Source organism: Hemiscyllium ocellatum, chromosome 1 (assembly GCF_020745735.1).
Source record: "Hemiscyllium ocellatum isolate sHemOce1 chromosome 1, sHemOce1.pat.X.cur, whole genome shotgun sequence".
NCBI classification, from domain to species: domain Eukaryota; kingdom Metazoa; phylum Chordata; class Chondrichthyes; order Orectolobiformes; family Hemiscylliidae; genus Hemiscyllium; species Hemiscyllium ocellatum.
The window spans coordinates 13198633-13218749 of record NC_083401.1 but is presented as its reverse complement, the minus strand read 5'-3'; the positions used below and the strand labels follow the sequence as shown (position 1 = coordinate 13218749).

The following is a 20117-nucleotide window of genomic DNA, read 5'->3' as shown; positions in this document are numbered from 1 at the left end:
CTGCTCTGAACTATTCTCAACTTAATTTTGAAGTTACATATCCCTCATTCACAAGTTGTTCTTTGATCTGAAGACACAAATGTGTTTTACAGCCTTTCAGTGTCTCTGAATGGTTTTAATTACTTTAGCTTTGACTTCCAAAATGAACACTTTCTCTTCATTTTTATGACTGTAAGCAATTCAGATCCCACATCTCCAGCTCAGCAAGCCTGATGTTTCTGATTTTACCTTTCTCACTTCAGTTGTGTTCATTCCATTTCCTAATCTTAAACTTCAAATCCTACAAGTGTTTACACTAACTAGAATACGTGGACCATGAACTAGATATTTGCAACACGTACGATATCAAGAAACACTTGATGCTGTAAAGGCTCTGGGCCCTGACAACATTCCGGTGGTAGTACTGAAGAATTGTACTCCAGAACTAAGCTGTACCTCCAGCCAAGCTGTTCTGGTGCAGCTAGAACATTGGCATCAACCTACTATGTGAAACATTGCCCAGTTACATTCTGTGCTCAAAAATGATCAAAAATGTTCAACGGCCTAATCAGCCTAATTTGGGTCATTTTGCTCACTGATGCTCAGTGTGAGTTCCACCAAGACTACTCAGCTCCTGACCTCGTTATAGCCTTGATCCAAGCATGGTGACTCAGTGGTTAACACTGCTGCCTCACAGCACCAGGGTCCCAGGTTCGATTCCAGCCTTGGGAAGACTGTCAGTGTGGAGTTTCCGCATTCTCCCCGTGTCTGCGTGAGTTTCCTCCTGGTGCTGTGGTTTCCTCCCACAGTCCAGAGATGTGCAGGCCAAGTGGATTGGCCATGCTAAATTGCCCATAGTGTTAGGTGCATTAGTCAGAGGGAAATGGGTCTGGATGGTTTACTCTTCAGAGGGTCGATTTGGATTTGTTAGGCCGAAGGGCCTGTTTCCACACTGCAGGGAATCCAATCTAATCAAAAGAACAGAACTCTAAAACCAAGCCAAGTATGATTGCCCTTGACATCAAGGCCACATTTGACCAAATGTGGCATCAGGAAACCCTAGCTAAACTGGAATTATTGGAAATCAAGGGTAGATACTGCACTGGTTGGAGTCATATTGAGCATAAAAAGTCATAATGATCATCATCTCAATCCTAGTACATTGCTGCGTTCCTCAGGGTAGTGTCCTAGGTCAAATCATCTTAAGCTGCTTCTTCAATGACCTTCCTTCCATCATATGGTTGGAAGTGCAGTTGGTTGTTGAGGATTGCACAATGTTGAGCATCATTTGTGACTTTTCAGATACTGAAACAGTCAGTGTCCTATGCAACAAGACCAGGATGGCATTTGATTTTGGGATGTTAACTGGCAAGTAACATTCATGCCGCAAGAGAATTGGGCAATGACGGTCTCCAACCAGAATCTAATCATCACTGCTTGAGATGGCATTACTATACTGAGTTCCCTACTATCAACATCCTGGATGTTCAATTGGTCAGAAACTGAACTGAACCAGCTACACACATATTGTGGCTATAAAAACTGGTGAGAGGCTGAGAATTCTGCAGAAAGTAACTCACTTCTTGATTCTCCAGAACCTATCCACCATATGCAATGGTTGATCCCAGCTACCCTGATAACTCTTGATTCCATTGCAAAACATGAACATATTCTCCTCTGTGTTAAAGTTATTCAATATCCCTTATTCCGTTTGCCTGTCCATAGCTAGCTTCCTATCATGATTGTGATGGCATACTGTTCTGTTGCCCGGATAGGTGCACCTTCAGTGAGACTCAGAAACTATAACCAACATGCAGCCTGCTTGATTGATGACCCAACCACAACCACAAATGTTCATGGTTTGCATCACCAATGCACAGTGGCAACGTTGTGTACTGTTTACTAGATGCACTTGTATAACGCAGCAGTAATTCGTCAACACCAAATCTATATCTGCCAAATCTTTAACATCTACCATTTGAAAGGACAAAGACAGCAGATATATGGGAACACCACCTTCTGCAAGTTTCCTTCCAAGCCACTCACCATCCTAACTTGGAAATATATTGCTGTTCCTTAAGTGTCGCTGTGTCAAAATCCCAGAACACCCTTTGTAACAGCAGTGTGTAATTCCCCAAGGATAGTGTACTGATGAAGGGAATGTTGTTGATATCAATACACAAAATAGAAACAGAAACCATTTGGCCCTATGTGCCTACATTCTGTCATTCAGTTAAATTATGATTGATCCCAGCTACCCTGATAACTCTTGATTCCACTGCCAAACATGAACATATTCACCTCTGTATTAAAATTATTCAATGACCCTCATTCCTTTTGCCTTCTGAGGCAGAGGGTTGCACAACGTGCTGAGAGAAAACAATTCCCCTCATCTCTGTTCTGAAAAGTTAGTTCCTAATTTTAAAAGCGTCTTCAAGTTGGAATGAACTGCAAGAGAAAACATTCTTTCACCTTATCAAAACCATTCATGTTCAGATATATGTTTGCAGTGGAATTAAGCAGAGACTGCCCGAACTATCCTCACAAGACAAACCACCCATTCTAGATATCACTCCAGTAAATTGATGTCTGAACCACCTCCAATAAGTTTACATTGTTCCTTAAGTAAGGAGACCAAAACAGCGCCCATTATTCAAGATGTAGCATCATCAGTGCCCTAAGTATCTGAAGCGTCCTTACTGTTGTGTTCAAATCCCATTCCAAATAAAGGATAACATCCCATTAGCTTTCTTGCTTACATGCTTTATGTTCAGTTTACGGTTTTGTAACTCATGCAACTGAATCCTTCTGCACCTTGGAATTCTACTTTTGTTCTTTGTTTAAGCAATGCTGTGCTCTTTTTATGCTTCCTACCAAAGTGAACAACTTCCCATTTTTCCACATTATATCCCAGCTGCCAGATTTGTGTTCACTCACACAACCTTTATCCAGAGCACATGTTACTGCTTCAAAGAGCTCCAGTAAAATAGTTAAACATGATATTCCCTTTGACAGAACAATGCCGGCTCTTCCCAACTGCCTTGAGTGTTTCTAAGTGTGCAGTTATAATCTCTCTAAAGGTTGATGTAATCACCTTCCCCATGACAGATGTCAAGTTCTCTGGGTTATGGTTTCCTGTTTGCTGTCCCCCTCCCTTCTTGAATAGAGGAGTTATGTTTAACACTTGCTCGTCTAATGGAATCTTTCCCAAATGCAGTGAGTTTTGGAAAATTAGCACCAATGCATTTACAAACTCATTTGCAACCTCTTTTAAGATGGATGAAGTCCATCTGGACCCATAGACTTGTTGACCTGCAAGTCCATTGGTTTGCTTTGCATCATTTCCCTCATCATTGTAATTTTGCTAAGTTCCACTCCTCCTCGTGCCTCCTGATTTAGAGGTATTACTTGAATGTGTTTTCTATCCTGCGCAGGAAAGCAAAAACACAATATTTTTATGCTTAATCTACAATTTCTTCATCATCTACAATAAACTTCCCATTCTTGCTGTCTAGAAGACCAGCACTTACTTTATCCACTTCTTTTTCGAAATGCCTACAGAAGCTCTAGCTATTTTTTTCATTATTAGCTAGCGCTTTCTCATACTCTCTTTCTGCTATTCCTTATATTATGCCCAATTATCTGATCTGTCACTCTACTCACCTGTTGGCATATGAGTAAAAAAAGGTGCTGAAAGGAGGAGTAGGGCACATTAGGCAAAAGAGGAAGGTACTGCCCAGGACCTGTGGACAGAAGAGAAAACTTGCATTAGTGAGGATCAAAATTAATAAGGAAGAATTATAGATAATCTGTTTCTGCAGACTTCTTCACTTAATTAATTTTTAGCTCCTATATTCTTCATACAAAACAGCATGATCTCACATTTCCCCACATTATATTTTATCTGTGAAATTTTTGCCCTCTCAGGCATGGGGCAATTTCAGATTTGTGGACAATACAAAACTTGGAGGCATTGTAACTGTTTTTGTTTCTGATTTTCAGCATCCACAGTTCTTTCAGTTTTTAGTTACTAAACCATACAGTATTCTAGGAATTATTAATACAGGCACAGAGTAAGAGAGCAAGGGGGTTGTGTTGAATCTGTGTAAGACCCTAGTTTGACCTCAGCTGGCCTATTATATACAGTTTTGGTCATTACACTTTAGGAAGAATGTGAATACATTCAGAAAAGTGCAGAAGAGGTTTACAAGAATGGTTCCAAGAGAACTTTCACTTTATGATGGAAGATCTTTTCCTTGGTAAGGAAAAGGCTGAGAGGAGATTTGAGTGAGGGTTTCAAAATCAAGAAGGATCTGGACTCATAGAAAACTGATTCTGCTTGTTAACAGATTGAGAATGAGAGAGCACAGATGTAAAGTTTATTTATGAAAGAAGTAGACATGATTTGAGAAGAAACTTTTCTCTCGCTGAGTGATTCAGGTCTTGTCTCCACTGCCTGAAAGGTCTTTCAAGAAGACATTAGATGATTATTTAAATGGAAATACCATTCAGAGTTATGGAGAAATGGTGGGTGGATGATACCAAACCATGATGCTCATTCAGATGGATCTGATGGACTGCATCACCTTCATAAACATAATGGCAGCTTTGTGACCAGTAATGCCTATATCCCATGAACAAATAAAGAAACTTCCCTGCCAATTTGAATTATGCAGATGTGTTGTGATAAAAACAACATGTTGAACAATAAGAAAATTGTAGAACAGGTTACAAAAAGTGGACTTAAATATCTTACATGTATCTTAAATCCTTTTGACTATCTTTGTTTCATAGTGGGCGGCATGGTGGCACAGTGGTTAGCACTGCTGCCTCACAGCGCCAGAGACCTGGGTTCAATTCCCGACTCAGGCGACTGACTGTGTGGAGTTTGCACATTCTCCCCGTGTCTGTGTGGGTTTACTCCGGGTGCTCCGGTTTCCTCCCACAGTCCAAAGATGTGCGGGTCAGGTGAATTGGCCATGCTAAATTGCCCGTAGTGTTAGGTGAAGGGGTAAATGTAGGGGTATGGGTGGGTTACGCTTTGGCGGGTCGGTGTGGACTTGTTGGGCCGAAGGGCCTGTTTCCACACTGTAAGTAATCTAATCTAATCTAATCTAAACCACTTCAGACCCTCAGTCAATGTATATGTTTTTGAACAAAAAACAAACTGCTATGGAGATTGGACACTTGAAATACAGTAAGCATGTGCAGGAAATATTCAGTAAGCCAAAATGAGAAATAAAAGGCTGCAGAGCTGAAATGAAAAATCTTCTTATCTAAGTATTGAAAGTTTCAATAGAGGGAACTTTACTCAGTATATAACATGTGACTGTTCGATGTGATCGTGGAGAAGAGCTGTACTCGGATTCTAACTTGGACTATACCGGCGTGTTTGTTGAAAACCTGTAAAAGTAGGATTATGGCATATCTAATCTGTGTTATATTTGCTCTGGGAGTGTTTAATGGAGACAGTGTTGAGTAAGCTTTAATCAGTATCCAATACCACCTTGGGCGTGTTTTATAGGAACTTTTTAGAGGGAACTTTCTACCTAACTTCATGGTGTCTCCATCCTGGAGTATTGTAGAGGGAACTTCACTTTGATCTAACCCTGTGCTGTTCCTTACCTGAGTATGTTTGATGGGGACAGTGTAAAGAGAGCTTTACTCTGTGTCTAACCCCATGCTGTCCCTGTCCTGGGAGTGTTTGATGGAAACAGTGTAGAGGGGGCTTTACTCTGTATCTAACCCCATGCTGTCCCTGTTTTGGGAGTGTTTTATGAGGATAGCAATGTGGGAGTTTTAATCGATATCTAACAATGTGCTGTTCCTGTCCTGGGAGTGTTTGATGAGGACAGTTCTGAGAGAGCTTTAATCACTCTGTGTTGTATCTGGAAATGTTAGATGCTGTTACTCATTGCAATGGAATGGTGAAGTTCCTCACCTTGATGTACCATTAGTTCTCAAAAAGTTTAAATGTTTAAAATCTGTGAGTGATTTAGCAGTAAGTAGTAACATTTCACAGTGCTTTATCCATTGTGGGACTCTTATCCTGCAGGATTCCTTTAAGGCCAGTGACATAACTTAATAAAAGCTCTAATCCCAGTAGGGGAGGCCTGGTTACATGTGTTAAGGTAAAAGGCCAAACCCAAAACATACAGGCCTGGTATTGTCCTGATAATTTCCAACAGCTGCTGCACACCTGTCTTTAAAAATGGATATCTACTTGGGAGCTTTTGATGTTTTTATGGAAGTGTTGCCTTGATTGACAGTGTTATTGATTGATATGGATGTGGGCCATGCACTAAGTTTCACCTTCTTTCCCTTTTTTTTGTGTATGTTGTTTCATGTGTCTGACAGGTACTAAGTGCCCAAGATCTGGTCGACTTTTCCCCCGTCTACAGATGTCTGCATATATATACTGCACTGGTAAGTTACCTGGTTTTAATCCTGTATTCCAGGTGGGGTGGGGGATGTTGGTGGAGATGGTGAGAACTAACTTGAGATACAGGTGGAGTTAACATCTTTGATGCAGATCTGCAGTGGTATTTTGCCTGCCTGGCAGCGAGATGACAAATGTTTGGGAATCATGGGTTCAAGTATGGCTTGGTTTCATGGCTGTGGACTTCATTATGACTGTTGCATGAGTTCACTGCTGAGTATTTTCACACCAGCAGGAAGTCAGATGTGCGTGTTAACTGTATTGATATTCATGCTGCATTCAAACGTGCCGTGTGTCCCTGGCTTCTTAGAGGCAGGGTATCCCAGAGCTCATTTTACCTCACAAGAGCAAACGATGTGTCACAAGTGAGAAGGAACAGTCCAAAGTTAACTTGAGGGACACAGGGACCCAGTGGAATTGCTAAACCCGAGGACGTTTCACCATTGGCACATTTTTACAGAAATGATTCCAGTGTTATTGCTTTACAATGGATTTAAAGGAAATCCAAACAACTTGGACTGACGGAAATCAGAAGTGAAAACAAGTGCCAGAGAAGTCCCAAAGTGTCAGGAAAAGGAAAAGGCAGCTTAATGTTTCAGGTTATGACCGTTTACATCAACCAATGTATTAACTTTTGTGACCTCGATCTAACCTGCCAATGTCCAACACTGTTCTGATATCATAGAGTCACAGAGATGTACAGCACGGAAACAGACCCTTCGGGCCAACCCGTCCATGCTGACCAGCTATCTTAACCTAATCTGGTCCCATTTGCCAACATTTGGCCCATATCCCTCTAAACCCTTCCTTTTCATATATCCAACCTTTTAAATGTTGTAATTGTACCTTTCAGCTTGTATTGGACGCACAATACTGGACATGGATCAACCACTTTTAATATGAGGTTCTTTAGCCTTTTTTGTCATCCCCTTCTTTTGGGATGGCATCGCATGGTAACTAAGTTAAAACACCATTTGTCAAAGTGAAAATTATCATTGAAATCATAGAATGCCTACGTTGTGGAAACAGGCCATTTGGCCCATCAAGTCCATACCAACCCTCTGAAGAGCAATCCACCCAGACCAACCACACCCCCCCGCGCCCCACTTTATGCCTGTAACCCTCCCTGTTAATATGTGATGATCACACGGTTTTACTAACTGAATTATAAGTTATAAGAATGGACTTGAACCCAGTCCTCTCAACCCAATGGTAGGGATGCTACCACTGTGCTGCAAGAGGGCTGTCTTCTGGCTCGGAGGTTAACTGATCAAATTCAAACCATGTGAGTCAATTCTGATCAGTCAAAGTGTTTGAACTTAAAGTTGACTTCCTGGTTTTGAATTTAATTAGTTAACTGAGATAATTGACAGTTCCTGCTTCACCTCCATGCTGACCATAGTCCAACCAATTAGCAGTAACTTCTCATGCTGAATAAGTTAATTGAGTCATAGAGTTATATTGAACATAAACACACCCTTCCGTGGGATGAGATAACTCATCCCTGCCGGGCAGATAACCTAAATTAATCTAGTCCCATTTGCCAGCATTTGGCGCATATTTCTGTAAACCTTTTCAATTCACGTACCCATCCAGATGCCTTATAAATGTTGTAATCTCCAGCACCTCCTCTGGGAGCTCATTCCATTCAGCACCACCCTCTCAACACCATCCTCTGTGTGAAAGAGTTTCCCCTTAGGCCCCTTTTAAATCTTTCCCTTTCACCTTAAACTTTTTTCCTCTAGTTTTGGACTCTCCAATCCTGGGAAGTAGACCTTGGCTGTTCACCCTATCCATAGCCTTTGTGATTTTATAAATCTCTATATGCAGTATTCCAAAAGTGGCCGAACCAATGTCGTGTACAGCCGCAACATGACATCCAAACTACTTCTTCAAAGACACCATAGAACATCCCAGATGGCCTCCTTCTTCAAAGTATTCCTCCGCTTCCACTGCATCTGCTCGCAGAAGAGCCAATTCCACCACCAAACATCCCGGATGGCCTTCTTCTTCAAAAAATTTCTCTGCCTCTGCCGCATCTGCTCCCAGGCAGACCAGTTCCACCATAGACTATCCCAGATGGCCTCCTTCTTCAAAGACCCCAGTTTCCCCTCCCACGTGGTCAACGATGCCCTCCAGTGCATCTCCTCCACTTCCGTATTTTTGCCTTTGAACACCACTCCTCCAATCACAACAAGAACAGATCCCCTGGTCCTCACATTCCACCCCACTTACCTATGGATACACCTCATCATCCTCCGTCATTTCTGTCACCTACTAACAGACTCCACGACCAGGGATATATTTCCCTCTTTCCCTCCTCATCCCTATCTGTGTTGCACAGAGACCATTCTCTCCGCAAATCCCTTGTGAAGTCCACACCCTCCCACCAGCCCACTCCCGGCACCTTCCTCTGCTACCGCAAGAAACGCAAACCCTGCGCTCACACCTCCCTGCTCACCTCCATTATGGCCCCAAAGAATCTTTCCACATCCGACAGAGATTTACTTGTACTTCCACACACATCATTGTCTGTTGCTCTTGATTTGGGGAATTTTAACTTTCCAAATATTGACTGGAATCACTATAGTGTGAGTACTTTAGCTGGGTCAATTTTTGTCCAATGTGTGCACGAGGATTTCCTGACACAGTATGTAGATAGGCAAACAAGAAGTGAGGCAACATTGGATTTGGTACTGGGCAATGAACCTGGCCAGGTGTTAGATTTGGAGGTGGGTGAGCACTTTGATAGTGACCACAATTTGATTATGTTTACATTAGTGATGGAAAGGGATAAGTATATACCCCAGGGTAAAGAGTTATAGCTAAGGGAAAGGCAATTATGATGCGATTAGGCAAGATTTAGGATGTATAGCATAGGGAAGAAAACTGCAGAGGATGGCCACAATTGAAATGCGGAGTTTGTTCAAGGAACAGCTGTTGCGTGTCCTTGATAAGTATGAACCAGTTAGGTGGGGAGGAAGTGATCAAGTAAGAGAGCCGTGGTTTACGAAATAACTTGAATCTCTTATCAAGAGAAAGAAAGAGACTTACGTAAAGATGAAACATGAAGGTTCAGTTCGGGTACTTGAGAGTTACAAGTTAGCCAGGAAAGACCTAAAGAGAGAGCTAAGAAGAGCTAGGAGGGGACATGAGAAATCTTTGACAGGTAGGATCTTGGCAAGTCCTAAAGCTTTCTGTCAGTACATCCGGAATAAAAGAATTACTAGGATAAGATTAAGGTTAGGGACAGTAGTGAGAAGGTGTGTGTGGAGTCCGAAGAGATAGGAGAGGCGCTAACTGAATATTTTTTGTCAGTATTCACACAGGACAGTATTGTTGAGGAGAATACTGAGATATAGGCTATGAGACTCAAAGAGATTGAGGTTCATAAGGAGGAGGTCTTAGCAATTCTGGAAAGTGTGAAAATAGATAGGTTCTCGGGATTTATCCCAGGATTCTGTGGAAAGCTAGGGAGGAGATTACAGAGCCTTTGGCTTTGATCTTTATGTTGTCATTGTCTACAGGAATAGTGCCAGAGACTGGAAGCTAGCAAATGTTGTCCCCTTGTTCAAGAAGGGGAGTAGAGACAACCCTATTAATTATAGACCAGTGAGCCTTATTCTGTTGTGGGCAAAGTTTCGGAAGGGATTATAAGAGATAAGATTTATAATCAACTAAAAAGAAATAATTTGATTAGAGATAGTCAACACGGTTTTGTGAAGGGTAGGTCATCCCTCACAAACCTTATTGAATTCTTTGAGAAGGTGACTGAAAAGGTGGATGATGGTAAAGCGGTTGATGTGGTGTATATAGATTTCAGTAAATTGTTTGAAGAGGTTCCCCATTGTAGGCTATTGCAGAAAATACGGAGGCATAGGATTGAGGGTGATTTAACGGTTTGGATCAGAAATTGGCTAGCTGGAAGAAGACAGAGGGTGGTGGCTGATGGGAAATGTTCATCCTGGAGTTGATTTCCTAGTTATGTACTGCAAGGATCTGTTTTGGGGCCATTGCTGTTTGTCATTTCTATAAGTGACCTGGATGAGGGTGTAAATGGATGGATTAGTAAATTTGCAGACGACACCAAAGTCGGTAGAGTTGTGGACAGTGCGGAAGGATGTTGCAGGTTTCAGAGTGACATAGGTGAGCTGTAGACCTGGTCTGAGTGATGGTAAATAGAGTTTAATGCGGAAAAGTGTAAGGTAACTCACTTTGGAAGGAGTAACAGGAATACAGAGTACTGGGCGATTAGTAAAATTCTTGATAGTGTGGATGAGCAGAGAGATTTCAGTCTCTGGATGAGGGACCTGGTACAGGATGTGGCCTGGTACAGAGGGAAGGTCTTATTAGGAAAGGCTGAGGGACTTGAGGCTGTTAGAAAGAAGAAGGTTAAGAGATGACTATAGAGGCATGCAAGATGGTCAGAGGATTAGATAGGGTGGACAGTAAGAGCTTTTTTCATTGGATGGTGATGGCTAGCATGAATGGACATAGCTTTAAATTGAGGGGTGACAGATATAGGACAGATCTCAGAGGTAGTTTCTTTACTCAGAGAGTAGTAAGGGCATGGAATGCCCTGCCTGCAGCAGTAGTGGACTCGTCATCATTAAGGGCATTTAATTTGTCATAGGATAAACACGTGGGTGATAATGGAATAGTGTAGGTTGGATGGGTTTTAGATTGGTTTCACAGGTTGGCGCAACATTGAGGGCCGAAGGGCCTGTACTGTGCTGGAATGTTCTATGTTTTATGTTCTATGTTCCACCATTTCCTCTGGCAGCTCATGTCTACGATATTTTTACTCATGCAAATTGAAGGATTGGAGTGTATAACTGCAGGCTCATGGGAGAGTCACGTTACTATCTCACAAAGAATTTTTAGCCCTTGGGACGAATGCCACCTCATTTGGGAAGGTATCTGACCATTGTTGCCATTAACTCCATGCCCACCTGCCAGCATGCCTGTGAAGTCATTCAGGCGACTGTCTCTCAAAGTGAAGCTCCTAAACTATGTAATTTCCTTCTCAGCATTTCCAATTTTCAGTCTGATTTAGCTTTTGAAGACAGAAATTTTACTTCAGGCCAAATGCAACTCAGTTCTGTTTCTATCGTTGCCCAAAGCAAGGCTAAAGTGGTCAAGAAAGATACGACAAGCTTGGGCCTGCTGCACTGGGTTTTCATGCGTCCCTGCTGCTTATCTGCAGGGTAAAAGTTCAGCCGTGTGCTGCGGTTTGTGTCTCAAGGTCAGTCCATGGTCAGGGTCTTGGTGACAGAGGGTGTTGGTATCTATAATTCCCACCGTCAGCAGCTGGAAGTTGGGAGAGACTGAGCTATCTGGGAATTGGTGCCACTGCCACAGGAAACTCTGAACTCTCACAGAAAGGTCACGAGTGGCAAAACGTTGTAGCTCATGGGGTCAGTGGCAGGGTACCGGCAAGTAGACTTCAAATCTTTCATTTATCTATTGTTTCTGGTTCAGCTGTTTAAAAAAAAACTCCCATCTGTACCCTCCATAGAAATCTAAAGAGTTTCCTCAGAGATCATTTCCTGAGTCTGCCAGTCTGGATAAATAGCTGAAAGTAGTGTGTACAAGGAGCCAATATCTTAACAGCTCTCTCAAAAACAGGATAACAATTAGATGAATGAAATGATTGCACATTAAGTTTTAAAGATTGTGAAATCTGTGTCTGCTTTTGAAGTATGACTTCTTTTTCCTCTGCCTTTTCTCTGACCCATTTTCCCTGATTTCCTAAAGGTGTTGACCTCTTCTGGAGTTCGGTTTTGTTTCTCTAGTAACTGAATGGCAATTTTGTTTGTTGCCTTCTATCCTTCACCGTTACCTTCAGTATTGAACCCTTCAGAGTCACATCACCCATGATCTCCCAATTCAGTTTGAGATCTGCTTCATTAATTTGTGTGTGAAATTAGACCTGCCAATCTCCTTATTACTGGATTAATGGTGTTCTTTATTTGTCTACTTTTTTACCTCAGTTTCTTTATTTTTTTCTCTTTGCCTGAACATACCAGAGTGCAGTTCCATTGCACTGCTTAATGACCAAGAAAACACTCCTCCTTTTCTTGAAAGAAAATTGAACTTGCATTAATATAGTTCCACAATACCTCATGTGCTGTCTAGTACCATTGACGTGTAGCCATTGTTCACAACAATACCAGAAGTAGGATCAGAAGTAGACCAAACCGAACCTATTCTGACATTTAATGTAGACATTATTGCTCTCAGGTTTAAGGTTCACTTTCTCTCCTCGTTCCCTCTGTCCCTTGATTCCCTGAGGGTTCAGAACTCTGTCTAACCCAGTGGCAAATGTATTCAATGATTGAGTCATTGTGGCATCGAGTTGTACCGCATGGAAACACAGCTTTCAGTCCAGCTTGTTCATGCCGACGAGATAAGACCATAAGACCATAAGGCATAGGAGTGGAAGTAAGACCATTCGGCCCATCGAGTCCACTCCGCTATTCAATCATGGCTGATGGGCATTTCAACTCTACTTACCAGCGTTCTCCCCATAACCCTTAATTCCTTGTGACATCAAGAATTTATCAATCTCTGCCTTGAAGACATTTAGCGTCCCGGCCTCCACTGCACTCCGCGGCAATGAATTCCACAGGCCCACCACTCGCAGGCTGAAGAAATGTCTCCGCATTTCTGTTCTGAATTGTCCCCCTCTAATTCTAAGGCTGTGTCCATGGGTCCTAGTCTCCTCGCCTAACGGAAACAATTTCTTAGCGTCCACCCTTTCCAAGCCATGGATTATCTTGTAAGTTTCTATTAAATCTCCCCTTAATCTTCTAAACTCCAATGAATACAATTCCAGGATCCTCAGCCGTTCCTCGTATGTTAGACCAACCATTCCAGGGATCATCCGTGTGAATCTCCGCTGGACACGTTCCAGTGCCAGTATGTCCTTCCTGAGGTGTGGGGACCAAAACTGGACACAGTACTCCAAATGGGGCCTAACCAGAGCTTTATAAAGTCTCAGTAGCACAACGGTGCTTTTATATTCCAACCCTCTTGAGATAAATGACAACATTGCATTCACTTTCTTAATCACAGACTCAACCTGCATGTTTACCTTCAGAGAATCCTCGACTAGCACTCCCAGATCCCTTTGTACTTTGGCTTTACAAATTTTCTCACCGTTTAGAAAGTAGTCTATGCTTTTATTCTTTTTTCCAAAGTGCAAGACCTCGCATTTGCTCACGTTGAATTCCATCAGCCATTTCCAAACTGTCTAGATCCTTCTGCAGCCTCCCCACTTCCTCAGTACTACCTGCCTGTCCACCTAACTTCGTATCATCGGCAAACTTCGCTAGAATGCCCCCAGTCCCTTCATCCAGATCATTAATATATAATGTGAACAGCTGCGGCCCCAACACTGAACCCTGCGGGACACTGCTTGTCACCGGCTGCCATTCCGAAAAAGAACCTTTTAACCCAACTCTCTGCCTTCTGTCAGACAGCAAATCCTCAATCCAAACCAGTAGCTCACCTCAAACACCATATGCCCTCACCTTGCTCAGCAGCCTCCTGTGTGGCACCTTATCAAAGGCCTTTTGGAAGTCTAGATAGACCACATCCACTGGGTTTCCCTGGTCTAACCTACTTGTCACCGCTTCAAAGAATTCCAACAATTTTGTCAGACACGATCTCCCCTTCCTAAATCCATGTTGACTTGTTCTAATCCGACTCTGCTCTTCCAAGAATTTAGAAACCTCATTCTTAATGATGGATTCTAGAATTTTACCAACAACTGAGGTTAGGCTAATTGGCCTATAATTTTCCATCTTTTGTCTTGATCCTTTATTGAACAAGGGGGTTACAACAGCGATCTTCCAATCATCTGGGACTTTCCCTGACTCCAGTGACTTTTGAAAGATCTCAACCAATGCCTCCGCTATTTCCTCAGCCACCTCTCTCAGAACTCTAGGATGTATCCCATCAGGGCCAGGAGATTTATCAATTTTAAGACCTTTTAGCTTTTCTAGCACTTTCTCTTTTGTGATGGCAACCATACTCAACTCAGTCCCCTGACTCCCTTTAATTGCTGGGATATTACTCATGTCTTCCACTGTGAAGACTGATGCAAAGGACTTGTTTAATTCTCCTGCTATTTCCATATCTCCCATCACTAGGCTTCCAGCATCAGTTTGAAGTGGCCCAACGTCTACTTTTGCCTGTCGTTTGTTCCTTATGTATTGAAACAAACTTTTACTATCATTTCTAATATTACTGGCTAGCCTGCCTTCATATTTGATCCTCTCCTTCCTTATTTCTCTCTTTGTTATCCTCTGTTTGTTTTTGTAGCCTTCCCAATCTTCTGATTTCCCACTGCTCTTGGCCACTTTATAGGATCTCTCTTTTTCTTTAATACATTTCCTGACTTCCTTTGTCAGCCATGGCTGTCTAATCCCTCCCCGGATAATCTTTCATTTCTTGGGGCTGAACCTCTGTACAGTGTCCTCAATGATACCCACAAACTCCTGCCATTTTTGCTCTACTGTCTTCCCCACTAGGCTCTGCTTCCAGTCTATTTTCGTCAGTTCTTCTCTCATGCCCTCATAATTACCTTTATTTAACTGTAACACCATTACATCCGATTTTGCCTTCACTCTTTCAAACTGCAGACTGAACTCTACCATATTATGATCGCTGCTTCCTTGGGGTTCCCTTACTTTAAGATCTTTTATAAAGTCTGATTCATTACATAGCACTAGGTCCAGATTAGCCTGCTCCCTTGTGGGCTCCATGACAAGCTGTTCCAAAAAGCCATCTTGTAAGCAAAGGTATCTTAAATTAATCTAGTCCCATTTGGCCCATTTCCCTCTAACCCTTCCAATTCATATACCATTCTAGATGCTTTTTAAATGTTGTAATTGTACCAGCCTCCATCACTTCCTCTGGCAGCTCATTTCATACACTCAATCCACTTACGTCCTTTTCATATCTTTTCCCTCTCACCTTAAACCTACATCCTCCAGTTTTGGACTCCTCTACCTTGAGGAAACAATCTTGGCTATTAACCCTATCCATACCCTTCATGATTTTATAAATCTCTATCAGGTCACCCCCCTCTCTCTCTGACATTCCAGAGAAAATAGCCCCAACCTATTCAGCCTCTCCCGATAGCTCAAACCTTCCAACCTTGGCAACATCCTTGCAGATCTTTTCTGCACCCTTTCAAGTTTACAACATCTTTCCTGTAACAGGGAGACCAGAATTGAATGCAATATCCCAATAATGGCCAAACTAATGCCCTGTACAGCTGCAACATGACCTCTCAACTCTTATGCTCAGTACTCTGACCAATAAAGGCCAGTGTACTAAACGTCTTCTTCACTATCCTATCTATTTGTTACTCCACCTTCAAGGAGTAACAAATGTTACTGAACCTCAAGGTCTCTTTGTTCAGCAACACTCTCCAGAACACTACCATTAGGTGAATAAGTCCTGCCCTAATTTGCCTTACTGCCAAAATACATCACCTCTCATTTATCTAAATTAAACTCCAGCTGCTACTCCTTGGCCCATCTGATCAAGATTCTGTTGTCCTCTGAGATAACTATCCACTACACCAGCAATTTTTGTGTCATCTGCAAATGTACTAACCATGCCTCATATATTCTCATCCAAATCATTTATAGAATCGACAAAAGCAGTGGACCCAACACTATTCCTTGCTGATCGCAGACGTCAGTGTGAAAAACAACCCTCCACCATCATCTCTGTCTCCTATCTGCAAGCCAATTTTGTATCCAGTTGGCTAGCTCTCTCTGCATTCGATGTGATCTAATCTTGCTAACCAGTCTACCATGCAGAACCTTGTTGAATGCCTTGCTGAAATCCATTTAGACAACATCCGCCACTCTGCCTTCATCACTCTTTGTTGCAACATTTTCAAAAACTCAATCAAGTTACTGAGATCCGATTTCCCATGCACAGACTCATGTTGACTATTCCTACTCAGTCCTTGCCTTTCCAAATGCATGTAAATCCTGTCCCTCAGAATCCCCTCCAATAACTTACCAACCAATGATGTCTTCACTCACCGGTCTATAGTTCCCCAGCTTTTCCTTACCACCTTTTAAAAAATAATGACACCACATTAGCCACCCTCCAGTCTTTTGACACTTCACCCTTGGCTATCAATGATGTAAATATTTTAGCAAGGAGCCCAGCAAGCACTTCCCTAGCTTCATGCAAATTTCAGATCATTCACAAACCTTTAGGTTGGAGAATTCCAAAGATCCACGATTCTTTGAAGTAATGTCTCACCTAAATGACTGGCCCCTTATCCTGAGTCTGTGCCCTTGTATTCTAGATTCCTGGTTAAGCGTAAATAATCTCTCAGCATCCACCCTACTGAGCCCCTTCAGAAGCTTAAATGTTCCAACAAGATCACTTGTCAGGGATCCACAGTATTCAGCTGCTCATCAAGGGCAAACTTGTCTTCCCAAGGCCAATCTTGTGAACTCTTGCCACAGCATTTGTTGTCCAAGTCTATTCTTCCTTAAATATGGAGATCAAAATTGCATACAGTACTCCAGATGTGATTTCACCAAAGCCAATTGGATGGACAGCTGACTTTTGACGCAGAGAAATGCCAATAATGTGGGTCCAATTCCTGCACCAGGTTAGGTGACCACGAGGACTCTTCCCAACCACTCCCCTTGCCTGAAGTGTGATGACTCTCCGGTTACCCCCCCACCAGTTGTCTCTCTCTCTAATGAGAAAGCAGCCTATGGTCTCGTAAGACAATGGTGACTTTACCTTTATATAATTGTAGCATTTTCCTATTCTTGTACTCAATCTTGTTGTAATTAAGGCCAGATGCCATTTGTTTTCCTAACTGCAGGCTGTTCTTGCATGCTGATGTTGTCTCCAAATCAACATTTACAAGTGTCACACCTTTCAAAAAACTGTTATGCATTTCAATTTTTACAACCAAAATGAATAATTTCACACCAAGGTATTTGTTGCCAGACTGTTATTGCTCTTAAGGAGCTATGCTTTGTTCCTTAGTTTGTTCACAGTATTATCCAGGAGACTAGTCTTCAATTCCTGGAGATTGTTGGGAAACATTTCTGGAGTACCAGTGCCAGATACGTCTCAATTGACTGGGAATCAGCTGTTGGACTCTTTCTTTTATCCTGTCTAATCCAGGAGTGGTTGGAAAGTTTGGTTCCCTGGGTGAATTAGTTTTACTCAGGAGTATTTTTATTAAACCAGTGGCTTTGACTCTGTAAATTGAATGCCAACACTGAATTACTTGGCTGCATTTTCGACCTGAAACAGGAATCCAGACGGAACTTTTAGTCCATCTTTTGGAGATGAAAGAGGTTGAGAAGAATCTGGGATCAAAGGAAATTGTATGTCACAAGGGCTCAATGGGCTGGTTGGCCCTTTCCTGCACTGTGCTCACTGATGATTCTAAGATGATGTTGTTAGTTAAATTCTCATGTGTATGGTGTCTGCATTGTGCTCCAGGGCAGGACTATTAACCATAAACAAACAGTTGCATGATTCCATTGAACTGCCTTGCCAGTTCTTTGATTCTAAATTCCAGTGGATTAGCTAAAAATAAGAAAGAATCCCTAATCTGTCATTTGAGGGCATCATGATTGATGTTAAGAAAATGTTTCCCTTAAGTGTCAAAGCCTCACTTGTAGCCACAGCATTTATCATTTCCATTCTCATCATGTGCAAGTTATTTGCATTTCATCAGTGTTTAAGAATTCTTTGAGCAGTAATTTCCAGTATTTCTGCCTCCCTCTTGTTTGTCTCTGAAAACGAGGAGATAGCTGGCACTTTGGAATGTCTTGAATTCCATCGTTCAGCCAATCCTTCTGCTGCTGCCGCACTAACCAGGAAATGCCACCTCTTCGATTCCGTAGCGCTGTGGGCTGGTTGAGACCAACTGCTGTGCAGTGTTTGCAGTCTCCGCTATAAACTGTTTCCTCATCGTGGGTCAGGAATCAAACTCGCAACAATGTGTTTTTACAAAGTGTTTTTACTCACCTGTACGTAGAACTTAAAGAGCAGGAATAGCTCGTTCAGCCCAACCAGTGTTTATCCTTGGCATGAGTCAACTCCCAACTCACAGCAACAATTTATTTGGCGCCTTTACAGTGAAATATCCAAAATTGTTTTCATCAAACACTATTTGACAGTGAGCTATTTAAAAGGGTATTAGTGCACAAGCCCAGTCAACATGGTCATTCTCATATGTTTTTAGCAATGTCTTAAAAACAGAACAAAGAAGCTTCATTTCACCCAATAGACTTAACCTTCTATTCTGTTCTCCTTCCTGTCTGTGTAGCTGTTTCTTAAATGTGTGAATGCTATTTGCCTCACCCGCTACATGCAGGAACAAATTCACCATTCTCACTGCTGTCTGTTAAAGAAGTTTCTCATGAATTCTCTGCAATGGTGTCCCTACAAACTATCTATAAACTGCACCAATAATTTTGGAAATGCAGCAAGTTGATTTTTCCTTCAGAGGTGAGTATTAAATCTTTCATCCATTGGCCTGCTTCCAAATAATCTAGTTAATGAGCTGCAGCCAGAATGAAAATACAGCCACTTAACAGGATAATTTGGCCTTTGAAATATGATATCCAATCAGATAGCTGTGATTCTTTCGTTCCCACGCTGTCAGTTCCTAACACATTATTGAGTGAAAGTTCAAAGGTTACTGGATGCATAAGGATCTGAAATTGCCAGCTAGATTATTGAGAAGCGATAAGGTTCATGATGTGTTAGTTCAAGGGTTTGCTACAGGTCAAAGCGTTTTGCCTCAATTTTCCTAGTTAATTCAATAATTGCTGCTCATTGTTTGCTGTCTCAATAAACCTCTAATGCTTCACAGCAGACCAGAGTTTTAATGATTAGTGTTTTATTTATGAGCAACTGATTCTTCGCTTCAAGTATTCAATGATAGCTCAGATCAATTTGAATCAATAATTGCCTCTTTCCTTTGATTTTCTCACCCATGACCCTTTTCTTGCTGCAAAACCACATAGCAAATCATACTGTATCTTTTCAAATTGGACAGCATAGTCAGTTGGTCCATTTGACCTGACATGGCTTGCATGATGTTTTTCTGAAACACCTCAGTTTTATCTGTAAACATGATCCTGAACTTCTTGGGTGTAGTCTATCTTTTTAATTCCCCTCCTTGTGTATAGACAGACATTCTTGGACTACTTGGCTGTTCCTGTATGGCTCAACACAAAGATTAGAAACAGCACTTCATCTTAATTAAGATACTCTACAAACTTCTAAACTCAGCATTAATCTTAGCCATTTCAGATCTAGCAGCATATCTGCTCTTGACACATCTTTGGTCCATCAAATTTGTACCACTAAATCTACAGTACTGCCCCAATCCAGCATTTGGTCCATAGTCTTGAATGTTATGGCATTCAAGTAATTTTTAAAGGTTGTGAGGTCACCTGCCTCAACTACCGTGTCAAGCAGTATGTTTCAGAACCCCACCACCCTCTGGGAATATTCTTCCTCAAATTTGTAGCAGGATCTCAGTATTTGGCTCAAGACCTGTAGAAGAACTTGAATTTTCATGCTTTCCAACTGAGTGCTCCTATCAAGTCAAATTAACACTGACTTAGTGGTGATGCTTGACATGAACTTTACATTTTAGATTTTGTGTTTATTGCCA

General features: G+C 41.9%; 1 protein-coding gene across 1 annotated transcript in view; it reads left to right on the top strand.

Moving 5' to 3' along the window:
- The window catches only part of LOC132823008 (exocyst complex component 6B), a 649049-nt gene that overhangs the window by 283776 nt on the left and 345156 nt on the right, over positions 1–20117 (top strand). The window contains exon 8 of the mRNA XM_060836576.1: positions 6337–6405. Within this exon, the coding sequence (XP_060692559.1) occupies positions 6337–6405 (69 nt within the window). The remainder of the gene's footprint in view (positions 1–6336; positions 6406–20117) is intronic.